This window comes from Hydra viridissima, unplaced genomic scaffold (genome assembly GCF_058129835.1).
Source record: "Hydra viridissima isolate aposymbiotic clone 2 unplaced genomic scaffold, HvirCarnegie_v1 scaffold_1, whole genome shotgun sequence".
In the NCBI taxonomy this organism is placed as follows: domain Eukaryota; kingdom Metazoa; phylum Cnidaria; class Hydrozoa; order Anthoathecata; family Hydridae; genus Hydra; species Hydra viridissima.
In genome coordinates this window covers 11,119,223-11,144,872 of record NW_028324300.1, presented here as the reverse complement: position 1 = coordinate 11,144,872, position 25,650 = coordinate 11,119,223, and the positions used below count along the sequence as shown (strand labels likewise).

The 25,650-nt window shown below is 29.5% G+C and overlaps 1 protein-coding gene across 4 annotated transcripts in view; it reads right to left on the bottom strand.

Moving 5' to 3' along the window:
* Positions 1-4,385: 4,385 nt before the first annotated feature.
* The window catches only part of LOC145188003 (dmX-like protein 1), a 38,908-nt gene continuing 17,643 nt past the window's right edge, over positions 4,386-25,650 (bottom strand). For 3 of the 4 annotated variants that reach the window (XM_090070320.1, XM_090070334.1, XM_090070325.1), the window contains exons 11-37: positions 22,734-24,868; positions 22,507-22,653; positions 22,082-22,238; positions 20,974-21,063; positions 20,592-20,852; positions 20,224-20,396; positions 19,941-20,111; positions 19,770-19,867; positions 18,438-18,603; positions 17,791-17,923; positions 16,829-17,680; positions 15,781-15,981; positions 15,322-15,696; positions 14,252-14,757; positions 13,745-14,012; positions 13,459-13,663; positions 12,979-13,090; positions 12,668-12,751; positions 12,443-12,567; positions 12,248-12,293; positions 12,039-12,099; positions 11,644-11,774; positions 11,377-11,451; positions 11,179-11,270; positions 5,534-5,586; positions 5,199-5,416; positions 4,386-4,928 (exon numbers count right to left, since the gene is read on the bottom strand). In XM_090070320.1, the coding sequence (XP_089926446.1) occupies positions 4,728-4,928; positions 5,199-5,416; positions 5,534-5,586; positions 11,179-11,270; positions 11,377-11,451; positions 11,644-11,774; positions 12,039-12,099; positions 12,248-12,293; positions 12,443-12,567; positions 12,668-12,751; positions 12,979-13,090; positions 13,459-13,663; positions 13,745-14,012; positions 14,252-14,757; positions 15,322-15,696; positions 15,781-15,981; positions 16,829-17,680; positions 17,791-17,923; positions 18,438-18,603; positions 19,770-19,867; positions 19,941-20,111; positions 20,224-20,396; positions 20,592-20,852; positions 20,974-21,063; positions 22,082-22,238; positions 22,507-22,653; positions 22,734-24,868 (7,136 nt within the window). In that variant the 3' untranslated portion in view covers positions 4,386-4,727. Of the gene's footprint in view, positions 4,929-5,198; positions 5,417-5,533; positions 5,587-11,178; positions 11,271-11,376; positions 11,452-11,643; positions 11,775-12,038; positions 12,100-12,247; positions 12,294-12,442; positions 12,568-12,667; positions 12,752-12,978; positions 13,091-13,458; positions 13,664-13,744; positions 14,013-14,251; positions 14,758-15,321; positions 15,697-15,780; positions 15,982-16,828; positions 17,681-17,790; positions 17,924-18,437; positions 18,604-19,769; positions 19,868-19,940; positions 20,112-20,223; positions 20,397-20,591; positions 20,853-20,973; positions 21,064-22,081; positions 22,239-22,506; positions 22,654-22,733; positions 24,869-25,650 lie in introns of those variants that run through there. The other variant, XR_016446186.1, reaches the window with a different exon arrangement.

The window sequence follows — 25,650 nt, the reverse complement described above, 5'->3', positions numbered from 1 at the left end:
GAATTTCTGACCCAACATTAATTAAGGCTTTTTCAATACACACTTTTAGTCTATGAAATCTTTCTAACATATCGAACATACTGTCCCACCTAGTTTTACAATCAAGAATCAACTGAAGCTTTTTCCCGTGTTCTTGTAGGATATATTTCTGTAAATATGTATCATTTTTTACAGGAGAGTTTTTAAATATTTTTACAACCTTTCTCACTTTTTTTATGAGATCTTTGTAATTGCTAACCAATTCACCAGATGGTCGGTCCAAAAGCATTGTCAAACCATTTTCTTTATTTATAACTTCATCATCCTCATTTTTACCACATTCATCTTCTTCTTCACAATTTTCATATGTAATAAACGATTCTTCGACTTCTCCGCTGTTTTTCTTGTATAAGATATCAATAACTGCAAGTTGTATTCCATGAGCATAACATAACTGTTGATAGCAAGACATCATTTTACCGACTTTTACCATCACACTTGCTCTATCAGTGGTCATGGCAATAATGTCTTCTTGGAGGTCAATATCGAAACTATTTAGCCTTTCTAAAACTAACTTGACGCAATATTCTGCATTACACGATCCATGGATTCGAATTAATCCAAGATTAAAGTGTTTCGCCTCCATTTGTAAATTTAAGTTTAAGTATCTCTGACTATTTTGTGATGTCCATTCGTCAAACGTTATTGAAAACTTTTGATTTTGCTTTTTTAGTGATGTGAATTTTTGCATTATATCGGTTTTTACAGAATCTGAGAATTCAACTACCATCGATCTTATAGTAGTAGGTGAAGTAGGGAGCCGGAAACCACTCTTTGAAAACAAGTACCGTAAATCTGAAGATGTGCAAAAACTATTAAATGTAAAGCCATCTTTTGCAACCATGCGCGATACCATTTTTTTCCATAGAAATTTCCTTTACGAAAAACGCGTCAATTGTTCTGACTTTTTTCGATGGAATTACTTCTTCGTCTTCGCAGTCGATGTATATTTTAGGCTCTAGTTCAACTGATTCATGCTGTTTTGAAGTTGAAGCTCCGTCTTGTTGTAAAACGTTTGATTTTAAATCGGTGCCACGTTTAGTTTTTAAATAAATTAATAACCCTTCAGTTGATCTTTGATTAATTTTTAAAATAGCCGAACATAACATGCACTTCGCATTTTCTTCATTATCACTTTTTTTAAAATAATTCCATATAGTTTTAATTTGCGACATGCTTAGTACTTTTGTTTTAAAATCTTGATGTAAATAATTTTTAAGACTTTTTAAAAAGTAGTTTTTAAAAGTATATTTTTTACAATTATACACGCACGTTTTCAATTTCACGTTTTCAACATACTCATTTACAAAGATTTCAACATACTCATTAGCGAAAATTTCAATATAATCATTAATTAAACAAAAAAAAATTTGAACGAGTTCGACTAACGTTTTGCTAAATAATTGCTTATTTTTGAATGATTTTTTTATATTTATAGCTAAGAAAAATATTTTAATAGCTGAAGATAAATTTTTAAATTGATTTGTTTCACAAATACATTAAACACTTTTAATTTGATATCTTTTTTGTCTTTTTTGTTTAAAAGAATTGACCTTTTTTGTTTAAAAGCAATTGTTTCAAAATCCCGCAAATCCCGCGGATCCCGCAGTAGTTTTTGCGGGATCTCGCATGCGCTAAATTAATGCGGGATCCCGCGGGATTGCGGGATCACGCAATACGGGATTGCAATCCCTAATTATGTCTGATGATGAATGCAAAAGTGAATTTAGATTTCTACGTAGTGATATATATCGCTTACTCAACGTATTTCAACTACTTCAAGAGTTTATATGTTATAACGGGTTTAAAGTTACTCCGGTAGAAGCACTGTGTATTTTATTAAAACGGTTTTCCTGCCCATGTAGACTACTCGATATGATACTCGATAGATTTATATATTTATGTATTTATACTTATTTATATATCCTATCAGAATTTGTAATTTGTATCAGAAACTAAATAATTACTTTGTTACTTTTTTGGAGCAAGCACTACTTTGATCCATTTATAAGCCGTTTTCAGAAAACACGAATTTCAACGTTTTGACGTTGCATAAAAAGTTTTAAAACGGCATTTCAGGGAATCTCATTCATTGCGCATGCCTACTGTCAAATATTTATAATAAATTGCAGAAGTTGCCGTTGCAGTTTTCTTATCGTAAGCTCTCAAATAATAAGAAAACAAGTAACGGGAATTTAAACCATGCTAGTAAACATTAACTAATTCGATTGCCGTAAATTCTACCTTAAAGATTTTTCCCTTTTGATGCAAAGTTCGCTGAAATATATCAACGTCGTTTTACTGGTACAACAGATATAAATGAAAAAACGTTTATAGGCATGTAAATATTAACACGATTTCGGTTACGTTTAACCAGGGGCCAATGCTATAAACAATTCGAAGTTTTTTTCGAGAAAAAAAATCTTTCGTAAAAACGAAATTTTTCACATACGAAAAAAAGTTCGCAATCTCGAAGAATTTATCGCTGTTTGTATTTTTTTCGGCCGTTGCTATAAAGCATAAAACGCATACGTCACTAAAATTCACGAACTTTTTTTATCCGTAATATATAGTGGTAATATAATAGTAATTTTTATTGTAAATTTTATTTAGTAGGCCTACTTAATAAATTTTATTAGTCATTAAGTATGCTGTGCTGTCTATTCTATTTATATGAATATTTTTACATTCTAGTATTTGGTGTTTAAAAAAATTGTTTAAAATTAAAGTAGGAGCATGGATTTAATTTTTTCGGATGAAGACTTACATTTCGAAGTTGAAGAAAATTAGCTTCGCCACCGATTGCCTCGAGAGGTTGGTGTTTAAAACATTACTTAAAATTACTATATATATATATATATTTTTTAATGATATCGTATTATACAGTGTAGGAGAAGCTATTTTCAATGTTAGTGTATTAAGTTAATAAAACTATTGGAAGTATATATATATTTACATATATATATATATATATATATATATATATATATATATATATATATATATATATATATATATATATATATATATATATATATATATGTATATTTACATATATATAAAATTGATATATACTATACATTATATCATGTTATCATTGTTAATTTTATATACTGTAATATATCTCTGCTGTTTTTGAATAGAATGATTAAATTGCCATTATTATTACCCTTGTTATATATCATTAGCACTGTTAGTAGTTTACTTTACATTAGTTTATAACTATTTGTATATAAACTTGAATGTAAAATCTTTATTTAGAAATATGATTGATTGATTACATACTTATATTATGTTAATATATACTATATATTACAAACTTATACTATAACATTTATAAATATATATATATATATATGTAGAGGTATGTATATATACATATATATACATATATATATATATATATTTAAATATATACATATACATATATATATATATATATATATATATATATATATATACATATATACATATATTTAAAATATAATGTAGCAATACATATTTTTATTTAAATAGTTTGCTAATTAAAACATACTAAGCTTCCCCTCTTTGTTTTCTCTGATCTTTATTGCTAGTAACATTTTAAGTTCTTTAAACAGCATTTTATTTTGTTGTGTATTTGTGTATTATTTTGTTGTGTATTTGTGTATTATATGGCATATTTATCGACTATTTATTCTTTTCTTTAGTCAAACACTATGAAAAATTTGTTTAACCAGCATTACTATCGAAAACCTTCATAAATAAGTATGGAATTTTAAATTCATGCATGCATTGTTAACGAAGCACAACAAGGAACTGAATAATCGATTAAATGCAGATTTTAAGTAATTAGTTTATTATGGAGTTACCAAAATCCTTTTAAGCTTTATCTATAAAGTATCTGCATAAAAACACAAACAAAGAATGTTCAATGATTTTGAAGCGCTAACGTTGTTCCAACAATGGCCGCCAAAAATCACGAAGAAAATATCTAAAATTGAGATCAAAAATCTATCTGAAGTTTTTTTTCGAAAAAACGCATTTTTTATCTGAAAAGGCGATTCCCTTGTTCGTTTATAGCATTGGATTTAATAGCGAAGTTTTTATCTTAAAAACGGAGTTTTTTGAATGTTTATAGCAATGGACTTTTTTTTTCTTCGCTTTTTACGGTAAAAACTTCGTGTTTTACGGAAAAAACTTCGTTTTTTATGTTTATAGCATTGGCCCCAGCATTTGGTATTAACAACTTGTTAACGCGTCATTTTCTTAAATGTTAGGTGAACAAAAGCTAAACATTTTCAGATGACATCATCGATTGTTTTACACAACTAATATTAGAATTAATACATGAACAAGAGACTGCATCATGAAATTTCGTGCTTTTTAAGATTTTTAATTACAAAATTCCACATAAATAAAAAAATTTGTTTCATAAAATGAAATAACATTTGAGGACAAGTTAAACACATGAGAATTTAGGAAAAGTGAAGATTGCAGGAAAAGTAATAAATTAAATATAGTAAAAAATACTTCGAATCTTCTTATAACAAAACATTATTTACAAGAAAAAATTTGCAGCGAAAAAAAAAACTTTTTATATATTGCAGTCACGAGTTAACTTTCGACTGTCAGATAAACAAAATGTTTGACTGACAGGCTTTTTAATACAGGGTGTAATAACCACAATAAGGTTTTATTTCGTGCCGTTATTTAATACCCGTTAGGAGATTTTTTAGCTTTAAAACTCTCCATTTCACCGATCCATCGCCTCCACAAGAGAACATCTGATATCCTTCTAATATCTTGATACATTGGACACCAGGACTTACATGGCGTAATGAAACGGTACCACGAGAGTGTTCTTTTGGGAAAGTTTCAATCATTTTTAGAGTCGCTAAATCCCACACCTATAACGAGTTAATATTTAACGCATTCTTTTATAAAAATAATTATTAGTAAGTAAAAATTTTCGGAGTAAACGTAAGTTTTTTTTCCTTTAATTCTCAACTTACTTTCAATTTAATAACTTTTTTCTTTTAGTTTTTAATAGAAAAGTCTACTATCTTTATTAGTAAATTACTCTTCTGTTATCTTTCCCTCTTTAAGGTATTGACATTTTCATAACTAAAGTGTGTTTAAAGATATAAATATTAAATATTTGTACATATATTACTTACTTTTAGATCACCATCAATAGCACCAGTAACGAAAAGCTGTTCCGCTGGATCTAACGTAATCGTTTTTATGAGACAATCATGAGCTTGAAAAGTATGCAGTACTTGACGCTGTTTAATATCAAATATAGACACATCGCCTCGCTTTCCTCCAGAAATAAGGCTTTGCTGACTTGATACGTATGCAAGGCATTGAGCACCGTGCACGTTGTGTGAGAATCCTTAAAATATAACTTTTGTAGTGTACACACGGCTTAAGAATATGCGCCTTTGATTGTACAGGTTTGAACGTAAGTTTAAAAGGAATATTTTGTTAAAAAAGTTTTTAATGCACTTACGGTGAATCAAAGCATTCTTTTCAGGCAAAAGTGTATCCCATATACAAATATTCCTAAATTTTTAAAAAAATATTTAATATTAAATTTGATAAACTTTTGAATTATTTAAAAATAAAATAAAACAGTAAAAAGACAGTAGATTGCAGTTAATCAAATGTTAGTCAGATCACAAGATTTCACTTACAATATATCTCTGTTGAGGAACAAATGGCCAATTATAATCACTCGTTTTTAATTATAAAGGCTTAAAATACTTGCCTGACGCAAATTTGTTTAAATTTTGATTAAGTTATGTGCCTGGTGCAAAACTAAAACCCCTCCTCAAAAAGTGTGCCGCAGTGGTGCAGTGATTAGATCTGAAGAATGTTGAAAGCAGGGCTGCGGAGTCGGAGTCGGAGTCGTGGAGTCGGAGTCGGAAAAAATGTACCGACTCCGACTCCAGTTTAAAAAAAATCTTTCAAAGTTTCATAATTTTCATAAGGATTTTATATATGTTAGTCATTAAAATATTTTATGTTCTGTCAGTCTAAAGCTTAAGTATCAAACTCTAGCTTTAAGTATCAGACTCTGTAGGATATCCAGACATAATGGCAATGGTAGTAATAGTTTGCAACAACTGTAGGGCTTGGAGTTTGATATGTTAATTTAAGGCCTTTAAAACAGTGATAAGCAACAGGGTGTTTTGCTGCTTATCACTAAGAATCATAAATCACCTCCCCTATACTCTCTTCCACCATCCCTTATAATAGATAACTTCATGACTTACACTGCCTTACACTATGTTTCATATTCTTAGTAGAAAGTTAGACGTGCCAACACCAAGCAGAAAAAAGCTGCTTCACAGAACAGAAAGACTGAAAGTATTCCATTAACTTTGCATTATTCTTTTGTAAAGTGATAGTACATGAGAAATAACACTATCTGACCACTATAGTGCTTGTGTTTGGCATTGTTATCTCTTTTACTTTGTTTATTACTGCACACACAGAAACAGGATAAGTTCCTATATATATTTTCCTTATTATAATGTAGCCTCCGGATCATGAAGGACATTATAAAGAAATGCTGCTTTTTATGGTTGTGAATTTAGCACATATGCTCAGCTGTAAACCTCTTATGTAGATGTACAAAAAGTGCAGCTATTAGGTTTAGACACCAAAGGAGTTATTTATTAATTTTGTGTAAAAAAGAAGTGGCCTAGTTGCCCCAGGCAACTAGATTCCACCTTTCATTTCACTTCACAGCTTATTTGGAAAATGAAATGTGTAATCTGATTGGTTGCTAGGGGCAACTAAGCCATTTGAGCATAGCGCGGCTAGTTAAGAATAGGGGCAAGTTGGGCAACTAAAATATCTCACAAACTACCCATCAAATGACAAAACATCTAATGGACGAAAGATAGGTATATATAATGGTAATATAATGCGCATTAAATGGTTGTTGGACGGCGTTCAAATGAGATGCGCGGGCACCTTTTTGATTTCGGATCAAAAAAGTAAAAAAAAGTATATTTACTATATTTCTCTCAGATGCTTAAAAAACCATTTATCAACACTTAGGTTTGTGTAATGGGTAATGTTTATACATTACCTATTTATTTAACTTTTGATTATACTTTGCTAAACATTTTTAGGTAAACATTTTAAATTAATCATTCTTAAATACTCTAAGCAATTTAAGATATCTTTAATTCTTTTTTTTTTTTGAAATATGTTACAGTTTAAATGCGAGTGAAAACTATTTAATTTTTGCTTCTTTTGAAAATATTTTTACTTAAATATTACTTAATCAATAAAATATATTAGCTAAAAATTTAAATAGAAATTTTGATTTAGTTTTGAATTACGTATTACTTGTTTGCTATGCTTGATATGATGGCATTTCATACTTTATATATATTTTGATTATATATACTGTATATAAATAATTTATATATTATTTTATTTCACTTACTATTGGTATATAACTGTAATATATGTGTGTGTATATTACACATATTTGTATGTATACAAAACTACAGTTATACAGACACAAGCTTTCTCTCACACACACACAGATACATACATACATACATACATACATACATACATACATACATACATACATACATATATATATATATATATATATATATATATATATATATATATATATATATATATATATATATATATATATATATGTATATATGTAGTAATGTACGTAAACTAAGGGTAAAAAGCGCAACTTTACTATTTAACAGAAAAGCGCATAATTATTGCACAATTATGCAACAAATGTAAAAAGCTGAAATGTTTGTAAATTTATTTCTTTGAATACTTCGAAGTTAAAAGTTCTTTATTATCTTTTTTTTTTACGGTCTTGGCATTTTACAGTTTTTAAAAAACTGTAAAATGCCACTTATTTTCAATTTACAAATATTTTCAATTTCAAACTTTTCCTCAAAAGAAAATTGAAAATTTACTGAAGTCTTATTTATGCACTCTTTGGTTAAAAATGTTTCAAAAACAAAAGAAATTTTTAATTACTTTTAATGCGCAATGTAGTAGTTGCGCTTTTTACTTTATTAGTTTACGTACATGAAATGCGACTCAATACTATGTATGAAGGTATGTATGTATATATATTTTAGTTTTATAAAAGAATTCATTGTAGTCACAGAAATGCATTAATTTGTTTATTGCAACTTACCCCACAGCGGTAGGTTGAGCAGCTGGGTAAACTTTTCAAACAATTTCTCAAACAAATCTAAAAACGCTTTTCTCTCCTATGCCATTTTTAGCAGATATAACTATCTTTCTAATAGTAAAAAAATAATGTAAATCCGATGCACCGTTGAAGAGATCTGTTAGAATTAGTAAAAATTGCTCAACTAGCCCCACCCTACCCCCCCGACCTACTGCTTTACAATAGTTCCATAAATAACCCCTCGTGTCTAAACATAGCACCTGCACTTTTCACATTTTTCTTTCTCCGACAAATGTAATTCTAACATATAAATTTATACATAGTGGACAGCTGTGAAATACATATACTTGTGTATATATAGATTTTAATGTGTGCAACTGTTTTTAGGAAAAACAGTTGTCATTTGAATTGTGAGCACATTATAAAAAAAACTGACAATGTCAAAGAAGCCTCCTGTTAAGTCTGCTGTATTTGAACATTTTACTATTACTCAAGATGGAAAACATTTTGTCTGTCAGTGTATGACAAATGATCCAGATGAAAACAAATGCTGTGGAGTCAAGATCAGTGCATATGCAGGCAAAGATAAAAATGCTCCTACAAGAGCTTCCAATCTAAAGAGACATTTACAGCGCTTTCATTCTGAACTATTCAAAGTAGTGAAAGAGAAAGACTGCATCCAAAGTAATGAACCAGTGACCAGCACTTCCAGCCAAACAAAGGAGCAGAAAACCTTGCAGATATCAGTTGCAAGATATTTTGTTAGTGACAAAGTTACTGTGACAATGACAGTTGAAACATTTAAAAAACAGATCATAGAGCTTGTGGTAAAGGATAGTTTGCCTATATCATTATTTTCAAAACCAGCTTTTATGGGTCTTAATGGAGAAATGGCCCGCAAGCTTAGCGTTTCTCTGGAGAGAGAGAGTATTAGAAAATTAGTTATTGAAGAAGCTATTAAACAAAAAGAAGAACTTAAAAAATCTCTCAAAGGACGCTGTGTGTTTCTTAAAATGGACGGCTGTACACGTCACAGAGTGAACTATTTTGCGATCAATGTCCGATTTGTTTGTGAAAATAATAAAATAGTTACCAAGACTTTGGCAGTAAAAGACACCAAAGCTCATCATACTAGCGAATTTTTCCAGGTCTTAGTGGAGAAGAATCTTCAAGAGTATGAACTTAAAAAAGAACAAGTTCTTTCAGTTGTAACTGACAATGCTTCAAACATGATAAGTACCATTAAACAGATGAACAAGACTACTGAAAGTGACAGGCAGCTGGAAGAACATACTGGGTTCAGAGAAACAGATATATTTGAAATGGAGGAACACAATATAGAGACAGAGGAGCAAACAGAAGTTGCTTCAGATGAACAGCAATATGAAAGTTTAGATGATCTTGTTGAAACTATGTCGATACGTTTTCGCATTCATCACATGCGCTGTGCTGTGCATACGCTACAGCTGGCTATACGGGATGGTCTGCAAGAAGGACATGCTGCTGCACTAATTGAAAAATTGAGAAAATTGGCTACTGCTGCTAGAACCCCTAAAGTTGACTCAATTTTGAAGAGACGCGCTGGAAAAGGGGCAATTATTGATCAAGCCACACGATGGGGAAGTACCTACTTAATGATTCAACGCTTGGTTGAACTGAAACCCTTTCTCGTAGACATGGCTAATCCTCAATTGATGCTACATGAAAGCCAATGGAAACAGGTGAAAGAGCTTGAAGAATTGCTACAACATCCATTTGCAGTGACTAAAAAATTGCAAGAAGAGGACTTAACTCCAGGTATTTTCCTTAAGGAGTGGAAAAACTTGATGTTTTGTCTGTCCCAAAAAGGAGCGTTATTTGCAAGTGGCATTGTCGCTTCAATGAAACAGAGAGAAAAAGTACTATTAGAAAATAAGATTCTTTTAGCAGCTATTTATGTAGACCCAATGCATCGGATACTTCTTGATGATGAACAACTGACTAAAGGAAAAGAAGCTCTGTTTGAAATAGCAGTAAGAATGAACAAGTTACAGAACTGTCAGGAACAAGAGGAATTGGGTCATACTACCACATCTTCAACATCATCTACTGATGAAGAACTTGATTTTGAGAAATATTTGGACCATAAAGACCGTTCAAAGCGTTCCCGCATGGAAAAAGAGTCATCTCTATCAGAGAACACTGCCAGTAAATTTCAGCACAGTTTTTCATGTGCATTAAAAGTAGTGGAACAATTTGACTGTTCATCAAAAGTAACAGTACTGCAAGCTATTGATAAGTATCCTGAAATGGTCAGAGAAGTTGCCCGAGTGGTTACTGCTTTGCCACCAACTCAAGTTAGTGTGGAGAGGTTGTTCTCTGCGCTAAAAATAATAAGATCAGATTTGAGGACATCCATGAAGGAGGATCTGATGGAGGCAATACTTTTTCTGAGGACTAATTCATAATTTTATTAGTATTGTATATCTATTTACAAAAGTTCAGAAAAGTTATTTGTTCAAAAATTGTTTTCTAATAAATATTGTTTAAAGCACTAAGTGGTCGGATTATTTATATCATGGTGATGATATAGGCAATCTTAACATTTTAACGCGGTAAATTTGTTGTTACAAATTGGTGACTTATGAAGGAGTCGGAGTCGGACCATGATAAAGTTAAGGAGTCGGAGTCGGAACTGCGGTTTACCGACTCCACAGCCCTGGTTGAAAGTATGATATTCTGCCATTTGAAAAGTCTTTTTAAAAAACTTTGAAAAAGTACTTAAATCTTACAGTTGAAAGAATCTTAAGTTTGCGTAAAGATATTGATTCTGTATATGAGTTTCCCATTTGTGATGGAAGTATTAGTAGTAGTAGCAGTATAGTATAATATAGTATAATATAATATAGTAATATAAGTGTATTAATACTAAAACACGCTTATTGAACGAGTTAAAAGATAGAAAGACGAAAACCTACTTCTTATCATTAGTAAAGCCCACGGTAGCAATTAAACTGCTGGAACCCAAATACACAAAGTCAAAACAAGCTTTTGTATGACAACGAAGAGTCTAAAATGATAAAGATAATATTTTCATGAAACAAATTAAAATAAAACCAAATCTTGTATAAAATATTCATGATGATTATTATGATTTAAATCCCTAACAGACTTACAAGAAAAGGAGTCGAACTTTGAGTATTTGTTATCATCCACATAGAAAGATATCCACTGTCATCAACAACTGCAAACTTAAAAAAAAGAATATATGGTTTATTAAGTTTATTAACTTGGTAAAACGACGTTGATATATTTCAGCGAACTTTGTATCAAAAGGAAAAAATCTTTAAGGTAAAAATATATATATATATATATATGATTAAACAAGAGAACAAAAAGTATTTGAAAAACAATTGATATGCATATAGTAAGTATTCCATTACCTTATTACCTAAGCCATAAAATTGAACTTTGTTGACTCGCTCATTTTGTCCTGGCCCACGAAATAAGTAAATTTGATCAGGATGAACAAACTCCCACATACGAACGCTTCCATCAGTACCTCCAGTCACATCTAAATAATTGATTCTATATTAAACTATAAAACAAATATATATATATATATATATATATATATATATATATATATATATATATATATATATATATATATATATATATATATATATATATATATATATATTAGGTGCATCACATGAAACTCAGCATTAAAAAAATTTCTAAAAGTTAATAAAATTAAAACTATTTTTAGCAGAGTTTTAGTAATGAGTGCATAAAAGCTTTATCAAAATGTTTCATAAAAGCTTTATCATCTTACAATAAGGCAAGCTTGGATGTGAATCCATTCGACGAACTCCTGAACACATTCTTCTTTGAATCTTTAAGAAATAATTAAACAAAATCAAGTTGCTTAAATTTAGATAAATGAATAAAAAAACATTAAAAAAAAAAAATGAAAATAAATAATTGTAAAATTGTATATCTAGGAAATTTAAAATGAAATTCAAGGTAAAGTTAAAAACTAACCACAGAAGGAGTAAATGCTTTTTTTGATCTATCCTCCATGAAAGTGCTAGAAATACATAATTTATTTCAAGAACTTGGTCTAAACGAATGAACTTTAAAAATTCTTCACAAGGCTTACTTTAAAATAATCAGAAATCATATTTACATATCAGCTTGTATTTTGTGCCTAATACTCGAAAAAAAGACAATTTCTACCTGTTTTCATTTGATACAACATTTCCATCTTCATCAAATGAAAACAAATCATTCTTTAAAGCTCCTGAAATATCATACTCAATGATTTCTTGAGTTGTAGATACTGCTATATAGTCTAAATTTGACTAAAAACAAAGGGATGATTTTTTATACTGTTATAAAAATATGAGAAGAATAACTGGAGATGTAAAGAATATAAAGTTATTTTAAAACAATATTCCATACTTTGTTCAGGCATAAATTTGTAACAGGCTCAGGGTCTTTGTGTAGAACACGACAGGAGTAGCACTCATAATCAGTTTCATCAGTCTAAAAAGAGAAACTTTTAAAAAATATTGATACCAAGTTAAAATAAACCTATAAGAGAAAATGTGAACTAACTAAATTTATTTGAAGGGTTGTTGTAGAGTCAAGAAAATCAAAACACAATTATTGCATTAAAAATTTATTTAACACTTGCAATTTTTCAAAATGTAAAAACATCTCAAATATATATTGCTTACAATACTGAAATAGAAAAATAAATAAAAACTAACCCCATCTGAGACTGAACTGAAAGCATAATGTAGAAACATTGCTCTCAAAGGCTCTTGGCGAACTAAATTGTGCCACAATCTTTTAGCTGGCTGTGATTTTGATGTTTTGTTGCTAAAGAGACAAAGAAAAAAAATCAAATCTTGTTATGATACTTGAAACTTATAAAAATTTTTTAAAACTTTAGGACTTTAAAGTTATTATCTTACTATTTTATAATAAATTTTTCAAATGTGTTTTGAAAGCAAACTTGTTAGCATAAATGAAAGAAGTAGATCAGTGTCATATGGAATGAAATGTCTTGTTGGTTTTTGAATGCATAAGAATGTAAAAAATGGTGGATGAAAATTACTGAATGACAAGGGTAATGGTCTTAAATAACAGTAATTAACTGAAAAACAATGTCATCAATTCTTAAAAACTTGTAAAGAAATTCATTTTTTATATAATAGCATTTACTTGATTTACTTTATAATTTTTACCTAAAAGGAGTATTTTGCGGATCTAATAGAGCTTTAAGCCTATTTAGAGCGACGCCACCCCTTTGAAAGCCATCTTCAGAAGGATGGTAGCTTATTAAACTTTCAATTAAGGTCGGAGAAGCATCAATCTGAGCTATGAGAAGCTGTTCCCAGCGAATCAAAATCTTTGTTGCATTGTAAAGTAGAAGTGACTGTGTTGGTAGGTCTGCAAAATAAATATTTTCATTTCCTTATTCATAGAATAGTATAATAAAACTGGGGAAATTAAAAAATAAACAATGCTGACCAGACATATCAAATCCTAGCATGGAGATAAAATTATTGATATTCAAAGACGTCAGTTTGACAATGCCAAGCTGCATGACAAGCCAAGCATAAGTTGAACTGTCATAATGTTCATTTAGAATTTTGTTTTCTTTTTCTTTTAATTCCCTCTTAATCTTTATTTCAGCGTCACTTTTTAATGGGTCATCATCATCTTGTTCCTCTTTCCCATTTTCTTCATCAGAAAAATTATCCTCATCAGAGTCATAGTTAAATGAATTCTCTTGTGGCTGAAGAGGAAAAACTGTATATAAACCTAACTTAAACAAAAGTTAGACAAAAAAATTTTTCAAAAGGAAAGAAAATTAAATTTTATTTTTAAATTTATTAAATTTAAGGGCACTGACATCTGTTAAAAAAACAACTGTTAATAAAATGTTAAAAAGCAAAATTGATTATTTAAAGATACTCTTTAAAAAAAAAAAGATATGTGTAAAATATTTTTTACAAATCTAAAAAAAAAAAGTACCTTTCTTAAAAAATAATCACAAAGAGTTGATTTTGGTAATATAAATAGTTCATGGCGAACAAGCCCTTTATCCTCTTCTCCTATAGTTGTGGAAGATGAAACACTTGATCTACCAAGCAATTTGTAATTCCATTTCATCCTAGTTGTATCTCTTTTAACCTCACAAATTGGTGATTGAACAGAAGGTGTTTTTTCTAATTCCTCTGGTGCATGAATCACAACTCTAGTAGCCCCCCCAAAAACTGCATTCCACATTTTCTCAGAAACATTATTTGCTACAAGTCTATATAAATTTTGACAGGAAAGCCGTGAAGATGCACTAACAAGCATACTTAAGTAAATCGCTACAGCTATTTCACATAACAACAAGCGAATTTGCTGTGAACGATCACGACTACTTGAAGTGAGAAGAGTAACTAAAAATTTAACACCTGGCCATTGTGAAGGAGAAGACGTTGGTTCCAAATCAACATTTAAGTTTCCTGGAGGCACTCGAATTAGTTTACCTAAATATTATTTTTTAAACATGAGAAATCTACAAGAGTATGATCATTTTACTGCAATATTACTATATTACATTTTATGACAGTTAAAACTTGGTTTTGGATATCAAACATACTTTACTTCTCATGGCAAAGATGCAATATTAAATGCTGTGAAAGAAGGATTCATAAATAGTACGTAAGAAATTCTAGAAGTATACAATAAGTTGTTTTAGCTGCTCACAAACATTTTTTTTCTGTGTATATAAACTACTTGTCAAATATAGTAGTTTTACATACATACATACATACATACATACATACATACATACATACATACATACATACATACATACATACATACATACATACATACATAACATGGCCTGACAAAATATTTCTTTTTCTAAACTTAACAATAAATATATATATATATATATATATATATATATATATATATATATATATATATATATATATATATATATATATATATATATATATATATATATATATATATATATACACATCTCAATAACTAAAAAAAAAAATTTTAGCAAAAACTTTAGATAAGAAAAAATGTCTCACCATCAACTCCTTGCTTTCCCACAAGCTCAGTCTCTCCTTTTTTTATTGATGTTAAAAGCTTATCTTCATCTCCTCCACATAGACTGTGATAAACGCAGGATGATAAAGAAAACAAGAGACTCTCCATATCTGAAAGTCTTGTAACAGGATTTTGAGGGTTTGGAAGGGCAGGAAGATTGATAACAGTATGCAGCAAATCATGGGCCATTGATTTTAGAAACATTGTAGGACTAATAACTAATGAAAATGATGTCATTGAAGCTAATAAAAGTGGAGGAGCACTAGGCCCTGCTGAAATACTTGAAGAAAGTGGTGCAGATAAGACTCTGTGGTCTTCAACTTCATGCAGAAGCAACAGCAACTCCAAACATACAGCTTAAATGATAATGTAGTAAAAAAAATATTAAAAATTATTAACACATTACACCAATTAACTAATATAAACGCTTTTTTTCTTACCAGTTAACTCAGCATGCCCAGTACCAACCATTAGACAATATTCATATAAAGTACTGAGTACACTATGATTATTACGCAACCATTCTGAATGTAGAGCTATAGCTTCAACCTTCTCACCAAGAGAGGATTCATTATGAAATTTGTTAGCTGGGCTTGTGTTATATAAAGAAGAGGTTCTTTTTTTAAGTTGAAAACGATTATCTAAAATAAGAATATAAAATAAAGGGGCCTAAAATAATGCCTGCTAGTGTTTAAATGTTATTTTGAGTTCTGAAAAAGTAAAAAAGTAAGAAGTACAAAATCTCTATGAACAAAATCTACATCAAAATGAATGTCAAATTTTTTTGAAAATCTATACATAACACAGATTTAGATTTTAATATAAATGGGATTTCAATCACAAATTAACATTCAATATTAGAAAAGTTCTTCTTGGTTTTCTAATAAGCTTTCTAAATGATATTTACTATTCATAGACTTATTTTTTACATGACTATGATACATTTCAGAAGCCGTTTCTAGGTGGCTTACACTTTACACAGATGATTAATTTGAATAAAGATGATTATTTTTAACAAAGTTTTATTTAAAGGTACTTATCAGCATGTTTATTTAACCTGATTTTGTAATAATTGTTTCTATGATTAATATAATTCACTTAACAAATTTATAATAACAGTTATTATAAATATTTATCTAACCAATAAGGCATCTTGACTTCTAGAGAAAAAAATTGTGCAACAGTATTGTTGCCCAATTAACAGTAATAAAATCTACCCTTATTAAAAATGGTCTCTAAATTTAACACATATGGTCATCCAAAAAAGCTTGGACACTATGTAATCTGTGTACTTTTTTTTCTACCTGTTTTACAAATAGCACTAATAATAAAGCCATTAGTGCTATTTGTATAACTGACATAATGCAGAACTTATATTTTCTTTTTTTTAACTAAAAAATAATTTAGCAGTGAAGAAAAAAAATATTTAAGAAACAATCAAAACTTTGTTCAAACATGTTTTATTGGAAAAATCAAGAACTTGAATACCTTGCTCCGGAATGTAATCAGATAAATCTTCTTCGAATCCATAATCACAGTTTAGATGTAAGAAAGCTAGTTCATGATTAAGAAGCTCACTCAAGGCTAACCGAAGCTTAATGTTTTCCAGCAAGCATTTTGATGACAAGGCTTTTAAGCTTTCTATCAAGCACTGTATTATACAAATGAATTTCATGTTCAATGATAAAATATCAGTTTTGTTAGTAGATTTTCCTTTCTGATTGGTCAGTTTGCTATTATCACTTACTACACTGGCAATAGTTTTTACATTTTCATTATCACTGTTAACTGTGTCAGAATTGCTATCATCTAGAGAAATTCCTATTTTATAATCTTCTTCATCAAAGATTGTAACAGGCTTGCTCCAATCCATGATATCATTCGCCTGGTCTGCCACAGGCTTACTCCAATCCATTGCACTATTTCCCTGAGATGTCTTTAAGTCATCACTAGTTTTATCATGATCTAACTCAATATTATCAGCTCCATTGTCGTTGTTAGTTGCAACTAAATCTTGCATAGACAAAACTTCAAGAGCTATGTCAGGCAAACCAGACTCCAAATGAAACAAAGCAGTTTTAAAGAAAAGTTTGCGCTCACAAACTTTCATATCCTCTAAGCTAATAAGATGGATAGGGTCAGAACTGTTAACTTTAGAAAAATTGTTTGTAGTTTTATATAGTTTAGATAATAAAGGGTGTGAATGCAAGTAGAAATAGAAGTTAAAGATAGGTGGGTAATTAAACAACTCCTGTTCTTTGATGGTGGGTAAAAGTAAAACTTCAAGAGATTTTCTGTAGTCATTAAGAATCCAGTGTGACATACTAATAATAAATGAATCTGTAATTGAAAAATAAAAGAATCCAGTGTGACATACTTATAATAAATGAATCTGTAATTGATATATTTAAACAGCAATTAATAAAGTGCAAATCTTAAATTTTTCTTACCTGTAATAGGTGGATCTAGTTCACTTTTAATAACATACTTTTGTAAAATTTCATTATGAACAGTATTATCATTCTCATATAACCGAGAAATAACTAATGCCAATTGTATATCATTTAAACGATTAAGACAAACCTAGTAAAAATAAAAATAATGCAAACAACAAAAATGAACAGCAAACTTTAATTTTTTTTTTTTTAAATCTTATTGATATTGTAAAACAGTCTATAAAGAAAATACGTTGCTCTAGAATTCAATGAATAAATAAAAAAAAATCTTTGATAATGTGATTAAGATGAATACAATTTTCGATATTCAGAGGGTTAAGGGGGTTTGTATAAGAAGCATTTTCTAATGTTCTCTGAATAAGTGATTTTAAATGGTCTATTTGCTCATTTACTTCCATTAAGAAATCCTATTTAGGTTAAGTTTGGTTAGTAAAATTGTTTAGTTTTTTATTCATGTGATTTTTTGAGGTATTTCACACTATATTACAAACTTGATATGGTTTTGACCGTTAAAGTTTCATTTAAACATTATTATTCTGATGTAAATTTTAAAAAAATATAAAGCATTGTTTAAATTATACATCTTTTGCATTAAAATTTTAAAGTGTGCATTTTTTTTTACCAATACATAATATACATACTTGAATTGCATCCCACAATGCATTTCCTAACAGAAAAAAAGCTGCAGCATGTTCAAATCTCTGTTTTCCCAAAAGTGCAAATGCATTTTTCAATGCTGCTTTGCGCCATCTTTCTTGTGTAAAGTCATTGGAGAAAAAATTTGACATTTTGTTATCTCTCAATGATCTATTAGTTAAAAAGAATATTATCAACATTTATAAAGAAACTAAGCATCAGTATTTGGTTTTTCCAATAACAACAAATAAAGTACGAATATCTTATGTGAATCTTTTTAAAAAATTAAATTTTCTGAAGTTTGTTAAAATAAAACTCTTTATGCACTTAAATAAATGCACAAAATAAAACTCTTTGTGCACTGTAAAAGTTTATGGTGTGACAAGTTTTTGAAAATTACAAATTTGTAATTTTTAAAAACTAAGTTTAATGGATTTAATTGAATAGAAATTCAGTAAAATGTCTTGAAAGGTTGAAACAAAATAAGACTGTACTAGCAAACTATGTATCCATTGAAATCAACTCATTCACTAAATCCTTATTCATAAATCAAGTAACTTTAGAGGATGAGTACGATAAACTCATGCTCAAATTCCATGTACGTACTTCATCATGCTACACTCTTAAGTAAGTTCTCCTTTCCTTCATCCTTCTATAAAAATCCCCCTCCCCCACATCTAGAATTTTAAAGAAACGTGTTTTCTTAGCTAATTAACTAAATGTTAAAAAACACCTTGACATTTTATGGTATGTAAAATACTTCAGGTGTTCTACTTCACTCTAAGAACTAAAGATTTCAGCAAACTTTAAAGCTAAAGAACTTAGCACAACAACTGACAAAAAAAAAACTTGCACAACAAGACTTTAAAATAAATACATTTTGTTTGCTAAATCTTAATTAAAAAATAACAAATAAACTCTACAAATTTTCTGACTAAAATGTATTCTAGAAACAAACTTAATAGATTAAAACTTAAACCCATGGACACAAACTAAATATTTAATACTACAGTGAAACAAACTAACTAAAAAAACCCTATGATAAACAATTAGTTTTTAAAAGAAAACATTTAAAATTTATAGAAAACTTAAACTTTGAAGATGCTCTCCTAGCTAATTACATTCAAAAACTCTTTCAAAAAAATTGTATATTCAAGATAAATTTAAGTGTCCTTGTTTAGTAAAAAGTTCATTATGTATTATTTTAAACAAGGCATAAGAAAAAAGCTATTTGCAGATTACATCAGAAATTTTTTAACCCAACATAAACATTAAGAAATCACAAAATTGCTTTGAATGAACTGAATAAAGTAGATAAAAAAAATAAATAAATTTACCTATACAGTGTGCACACTAAAGACTTCTTCTTCATTGCAAGATAAAATAACGCACAATCTAACGGATCTTGATTAATTTGAAATTGAGCTTTTGCTACCTAGTATAATATTATTGATATATAATATGTTTACTATAAAGTTTTGAAAAAAACATGACAACAAAAAAGCTACCTTCTCAATTGTCCTTTTCAGCATATCATTACTTCTGATCCACCAACCAGCACCATGATCTCTCAAATCTTTCCATGTTGTTGAATTCCTGGACATGCTTGGAATTACTGTGAGTAAGTCCTCTTTACAATCAGAGTGAAAAGCCCAACAAATATCAGATGTCTCCATTCCCTTAATATTTTTTCATAACTATAGAATTTAGAAGAAATAAAAACTAGGCAGAAATAACAGTAAATAAGAAAAATTATTTATAGTTAGTTAGCTATTGGAGATAATCAAACACCTTATCAACTAGGTTTTTTCTACGCCAGAGAGGGGCAGACTTGAGCAAAGCAGTATACTGTCGAGCAGCAAGCATATACCGCAAACCACAATCATCTAAACTGCTTCCACTTGCTGCAACACTTGTTGCATAACCACCTCCTCCAACTCCATTTAACAGATTAAGATCATTGTCTAAGCAAAAGTAGTTAAGTTTAAAGAACAGTTTATTCACTTTAAAAAACTTGATTTTGAAACATGATTTTCAAAAGGATGATGCCAATGCTAATAATTTTGACTTAATCTTCTTAAATAAATTAGTTAATTTTTTGACTTGCCAAAAACAGTAAAATGATCAGATGGATCAAGTGGATTTCAAAACTGCGTTACCTTCTGGTTTTATACATGCAATTTCATTAACACCGCCTTCTAAGTCATAATCAGTAGAAGCCACTGTGTCAGAAAGCGAAAGAAGATACATTTGCTCTTGACTTGTTATACCAGGTAACTGTTTTTTTGCCAAAATCTCACTTAGCAGCCTTGCCTGACACAACCCAAAATGCATAAAGCTTTGTGGTGAATCTTCTTTATCATCATGCTCATCTACTGTTTGGTTAAACAGTGCATTATAATCATTCCGAACATCAGCACCTGTGATATGTGATAGAAACCTTTGAACAATATTCAACAAACAATTAAAACAAATATAAATATTGTGATAATAACTTAATTTTTTTAAGATTTTTGTAACAATTCCTCATGAATGTCTTACTTTGGCTAATCCCAGTTCTTGTACTTTTTCCTCGATCAGCAGCTACTAATGTTGAGAGCATAAGAGGAGGTATAACCTCAATACTGACATCTAAAAAAAAAAAATTTCTATAACAATTATCCATTATCCAATTTTTTAAGTGAATATCTCCAGATATTACTTAATTAGAGAACAGTTTTAAATCAGTAATTAGGTGTTACATGATTAGATGAAAGAATAAATACGTGTGATCAGGATAAAGATAGAGAGATTGAATAGAGATAAGCAAAAAAACATTTAAAAAAATTAAAAATACCAACTTTAATGAAAATACTGGTAATATATTTTATTTGTGATAAAAAGAATAGTTTTTTTCACCAACTAGCAAACATCCATTTAACATATACTCACAAGACATTACTTTACAACAAGAATTGCAAGAGAAAGCTTGCTTATATATATATATATAAAAAAAAAAACAACTGATACATTAATAATTTTTATGATTGTAAATTACAACTTTTTTTTTTTTACCTCTATATTTACAAGTAAAATGTTTGGAGTTTACAAAATTATCATTTTTTTGACAAAAATATATCTTATATTAACAATTTGGGTCTAAAAACAATTAAGACTTTAAATATGTTTTATTATGTAAAATATAAATATAACGGAAAAATGATTAAACTGCAATTCAGATTTGTTTTATTCAAATAAAAAATAAACTGTTAAGTCAATTTGATTGTAGAATTACTTTTGTTATTGCTCAAATAGTTTTAACAAAATCAAAAACCAGAAAACAAAAGAAACAAACTTTTTAGTTGGGCAAGATTTTTGTTTAAAATCAAATTTATTTAATTCATTTCATGTCTTAAAAGGGCTTTTAACAATACTGTTGCAAAAGTATTGAAGTTCATCTGGAATGTAGCATAACAGTTTTTGGATGAAAGTAATCCTGGTCTAAGATTTAATATTTGAATAGAAATACCTTGTGGGCAAGTTAAAGGAAAGAAAAAGCCACCTTATAGCGGTAATTTATTGAGAGGTAAAAAAACAAACTTTAAAACACTACTTTTATCAAAACATCAGCAAAAATACCACATTAACAACTGTTTGAAAAAAAAGTTACCTGAATTTGTTTTAAGTATTGATTTATCACCATCAACAGAAAAACTAGAAATTTCACTGAAAGTTCTTGCCCTGACATGCGATTTTATTTCATTCTGAAAGTCTTCAGTTTCTAAATTAGTTTCCGAAATTGACTGGGTGCCAGCAACACAATGCAACTAATTGTAAAGATGAAAAATAGGAGAACAGTGGTGATATAAAACTATTTGACTAATAGAGTAGAAAACTATTTAATTGTAAGAATTGTGTGAAGACATGAAAAAAGAATTAAGATTATAAAGAGCTGTTCTACTGAAGGGTCACATAAACTTTACAATAGAGATAAAAAAAAAACAAAAAAAAAACATAACCAGTCTAAAACTGTCATTATTCAATACTTTATCCTTATAATTTTCCTTAACTTAATACAAAAAATAAATGATGTACCAAGTGTCTCAAAATTACACGAACTCTTCTTAACTTCCCAAGGTTTAACAGTTCAATTAAGTGATTAGGATGATATTGTGGAAGGGTACGCATGCTTTTACATGCTTCAGTAAAGGAATTCTTTGAAATGATGAAGCCATGTTCATTCTGTAAAAAGAAAAGTTAATTTTATGCCTTAAAAAAAACTTTTGTAAAAAAGAAGATAAAAATAAGCAGCTTGAACTTACAATCTTTCCTCTGTCAAACAATGAAACAACAGGCTTCTTGTTAACTATGAACTCTTCTGTATCTTCCCATTGAGAATAAACCTGTATCTCATTTTCAACTCCTACCATGAAAAAACCCCCACGACTCCATGATATTGTAGTCAAACGTAGAGGTGACTTATCATCAAAAAGACGAAATTCTTTTAAAACGACCCAAAGACAATTCTGCAACTGATTTTGATTTTCTTCTCTATATTTGTTGTAAACATAAATAGAATTATTAAATGCTAAAGCCAATAAATAAGCTCCATTCTCTAAATGAAGCCAAGATAGTTCAATCATGTTTTCTTCCAGAACAAGGGCATTTACAATTGGAATTGTTTGTTCTTTCACCCAAGATATTCCACCAGTTGATTGATTTTCATATGTGCAAATGTTATATGATTTCTCTAAGGTACCACTCTGAAGTTCAACAACATAAGCAAAGAGTTCAGTACTAGCACAACTAAGACAAACAATTACACCCTGCCCAATTAGAGTACCATTAGTTTCTTCAACTGTACATATACTTCCATCAACTTCATTTTCATACAATATAAAATTCCAAAATTTAATAGATTCATCAGAATAAGCAACAAAATTAAAATTTAGAGGACAAGAAGGATTTAAACTGTTGGAACAGTGCAAATCTGATGCTGCACAGAAACTTTTAAAATAATCATGAAACAAGTCATTGTAGATGTGTGATTGTTTTAGACAATGACTTGATAAAATAATTGGCATACAAGGTGAGGAAAAAGAGTCATTACTTATAATTGAATCAGGACTTTGTGGAGTAACTGAAGTTGTAGCATTGAATTTTCCAAATAAATCTACATCAATACACCACACATTTAAAATCTCTCTATTATCTGCTGTAGTGCTGATTGAAGTAATATAAAAACTGTCTGATTTGTTTTTTTGCTTTGATGAGCCAATAACTGCTTTTGGAAGCATGGAATGCTTACTATAAACATGCAAGAACTTTGTCTTTTGCAGATCTTGTGAATTTTCTAAAGTACATAACTTCATAATACAAGCTGAATGTGAACCTGACTGTTCACTTACAATGAAAGATGATAGATTTTTAGCCATCATAGGCACATCAGGTAGACTATTTTGATAAGCAAGGTTAGAAAGTAGATTCTTGGCATCAAGCAAAACCTGATACAACTCAATACCAGAGTTAGAAGCAACAACAAAACAAGAACATGGGCCATCAGGCAGGAGCTCAATATCATTACTTGTAATTGAAAGTAAAGAATGCTGATATAGAGTGGGTACCCATGCTATGGATGAGAAAGCCAATGGATTTGGAGAAGATATACGAGCCATTTCTGTAACACCTTTGAATGTTGACAAAGGACTAACATGCTTAGTATGCCATAAAATTAACTCAGACTCAATATCAGCAATGCTTGTGGTTTCAATTTCATGGCGGTGATAACAAATGTCATTTGTCCTCTTTGATGTTCCTAAAACCAATGGCAATACAGGGTGACTAATCAACTTTGTTGTTTCAAACCGTGGTCCACAACTTCTAGTAACATGTGTAATACTAGTAATACCAGTAAATGATCCACTATCTGAAAATGTAACTAACCATAAATTTAAGCTACCATCAGCATGGGCAGAGATCAAATAGGAAACTTGAAGTAAAGACAATTGTTCATTGGCCAAGCCCTTCAATAAACTTCCAGTAGTTTTAAAACCTGGATTGTTTGTAAATAGAAATCCTCCTGATGACAATTCTTTCTGAACTGGTTGTGTGTAATGATAAGAACGCATCCAACAGAGTGAGCTGGCATCAGCTTTTGTAAATGTTGAAGGGATTCGTGATGCAAAACTAACCTGCACTTGGCGATAACAAGCAACCATAAAATTATCTAGATAATCAACAATCCAGATTAGGAGTGAGCCATCAACAGGGTGAATACAAAATAGTGTATCTGTAGATGTCATCCACTTATGAAGTAAGTTATCTAGTTGCCCTTTATATGAACTAGTATCTATACCAGGAAGAGTTTCAGGAACATAACTTTCTGTTTTTCGTGTTGCAGTAGATGTCTTCATTTCAACCTTTGTTTCATCATTTACTTCATCATCGTCACTACTATCTACATTAAAAAGTAAAATAATAAAAAGTATAAACTTATTTTATTTTGCTTTTATTATGCATATTAAGAACTACTTTATCAAAAATTTATACTACATTTTTACTCATTTCATAAAAATGTATAAGTGCTGGAGCAATCACTAAAGAAATTACTATAACTTTATTACTTTAAAAAATCTAAAAAACTTCGTTGTGAAAGGTCCCCTAAGAAAAATATATGATGGGATTAAAAGTCATGAGTGCACTGTCATTGGGTCGTAAGACAGTCATAGGGATGTATAAACTAGACCTAGTTACACTATCTGTGGAATGAAACACAATTTGAAAATGTAACCAAATTTTTAAGTCATATTGTAAAAGATTATTAACAATGCTAAAAAGTAAGTACAACTCCATAGATGGAAACACATCAAAGACCAAAGTTTTATCCTTTGATAATGGGAAAATGAACTACATTTTTTAAAACATTTGTTTTTTTAAGATTGTCCATGCTGTTTTAAATTCTTTAGAATTGCATTAAACCAACATCACACATATGTATGGATGAGTACAAGAATGTGCCTGAAGGATGAAGGTAACATTTTTTAACTTCAAATCACAAGACAAATGATTAAATCCTTATTTCAGCAAGTCCAGTTTTCTTAAAAAGTTTCTAGAAACTGACACTTTACCCTAAATTATTTTTTATGGTCTTGAATAAGAGGCACTTTAATGATTCCAAGAATGACTTTAAATATGCTACACCACTGTAAATTTCCAGATTCATAATAAAACTGTTATAGA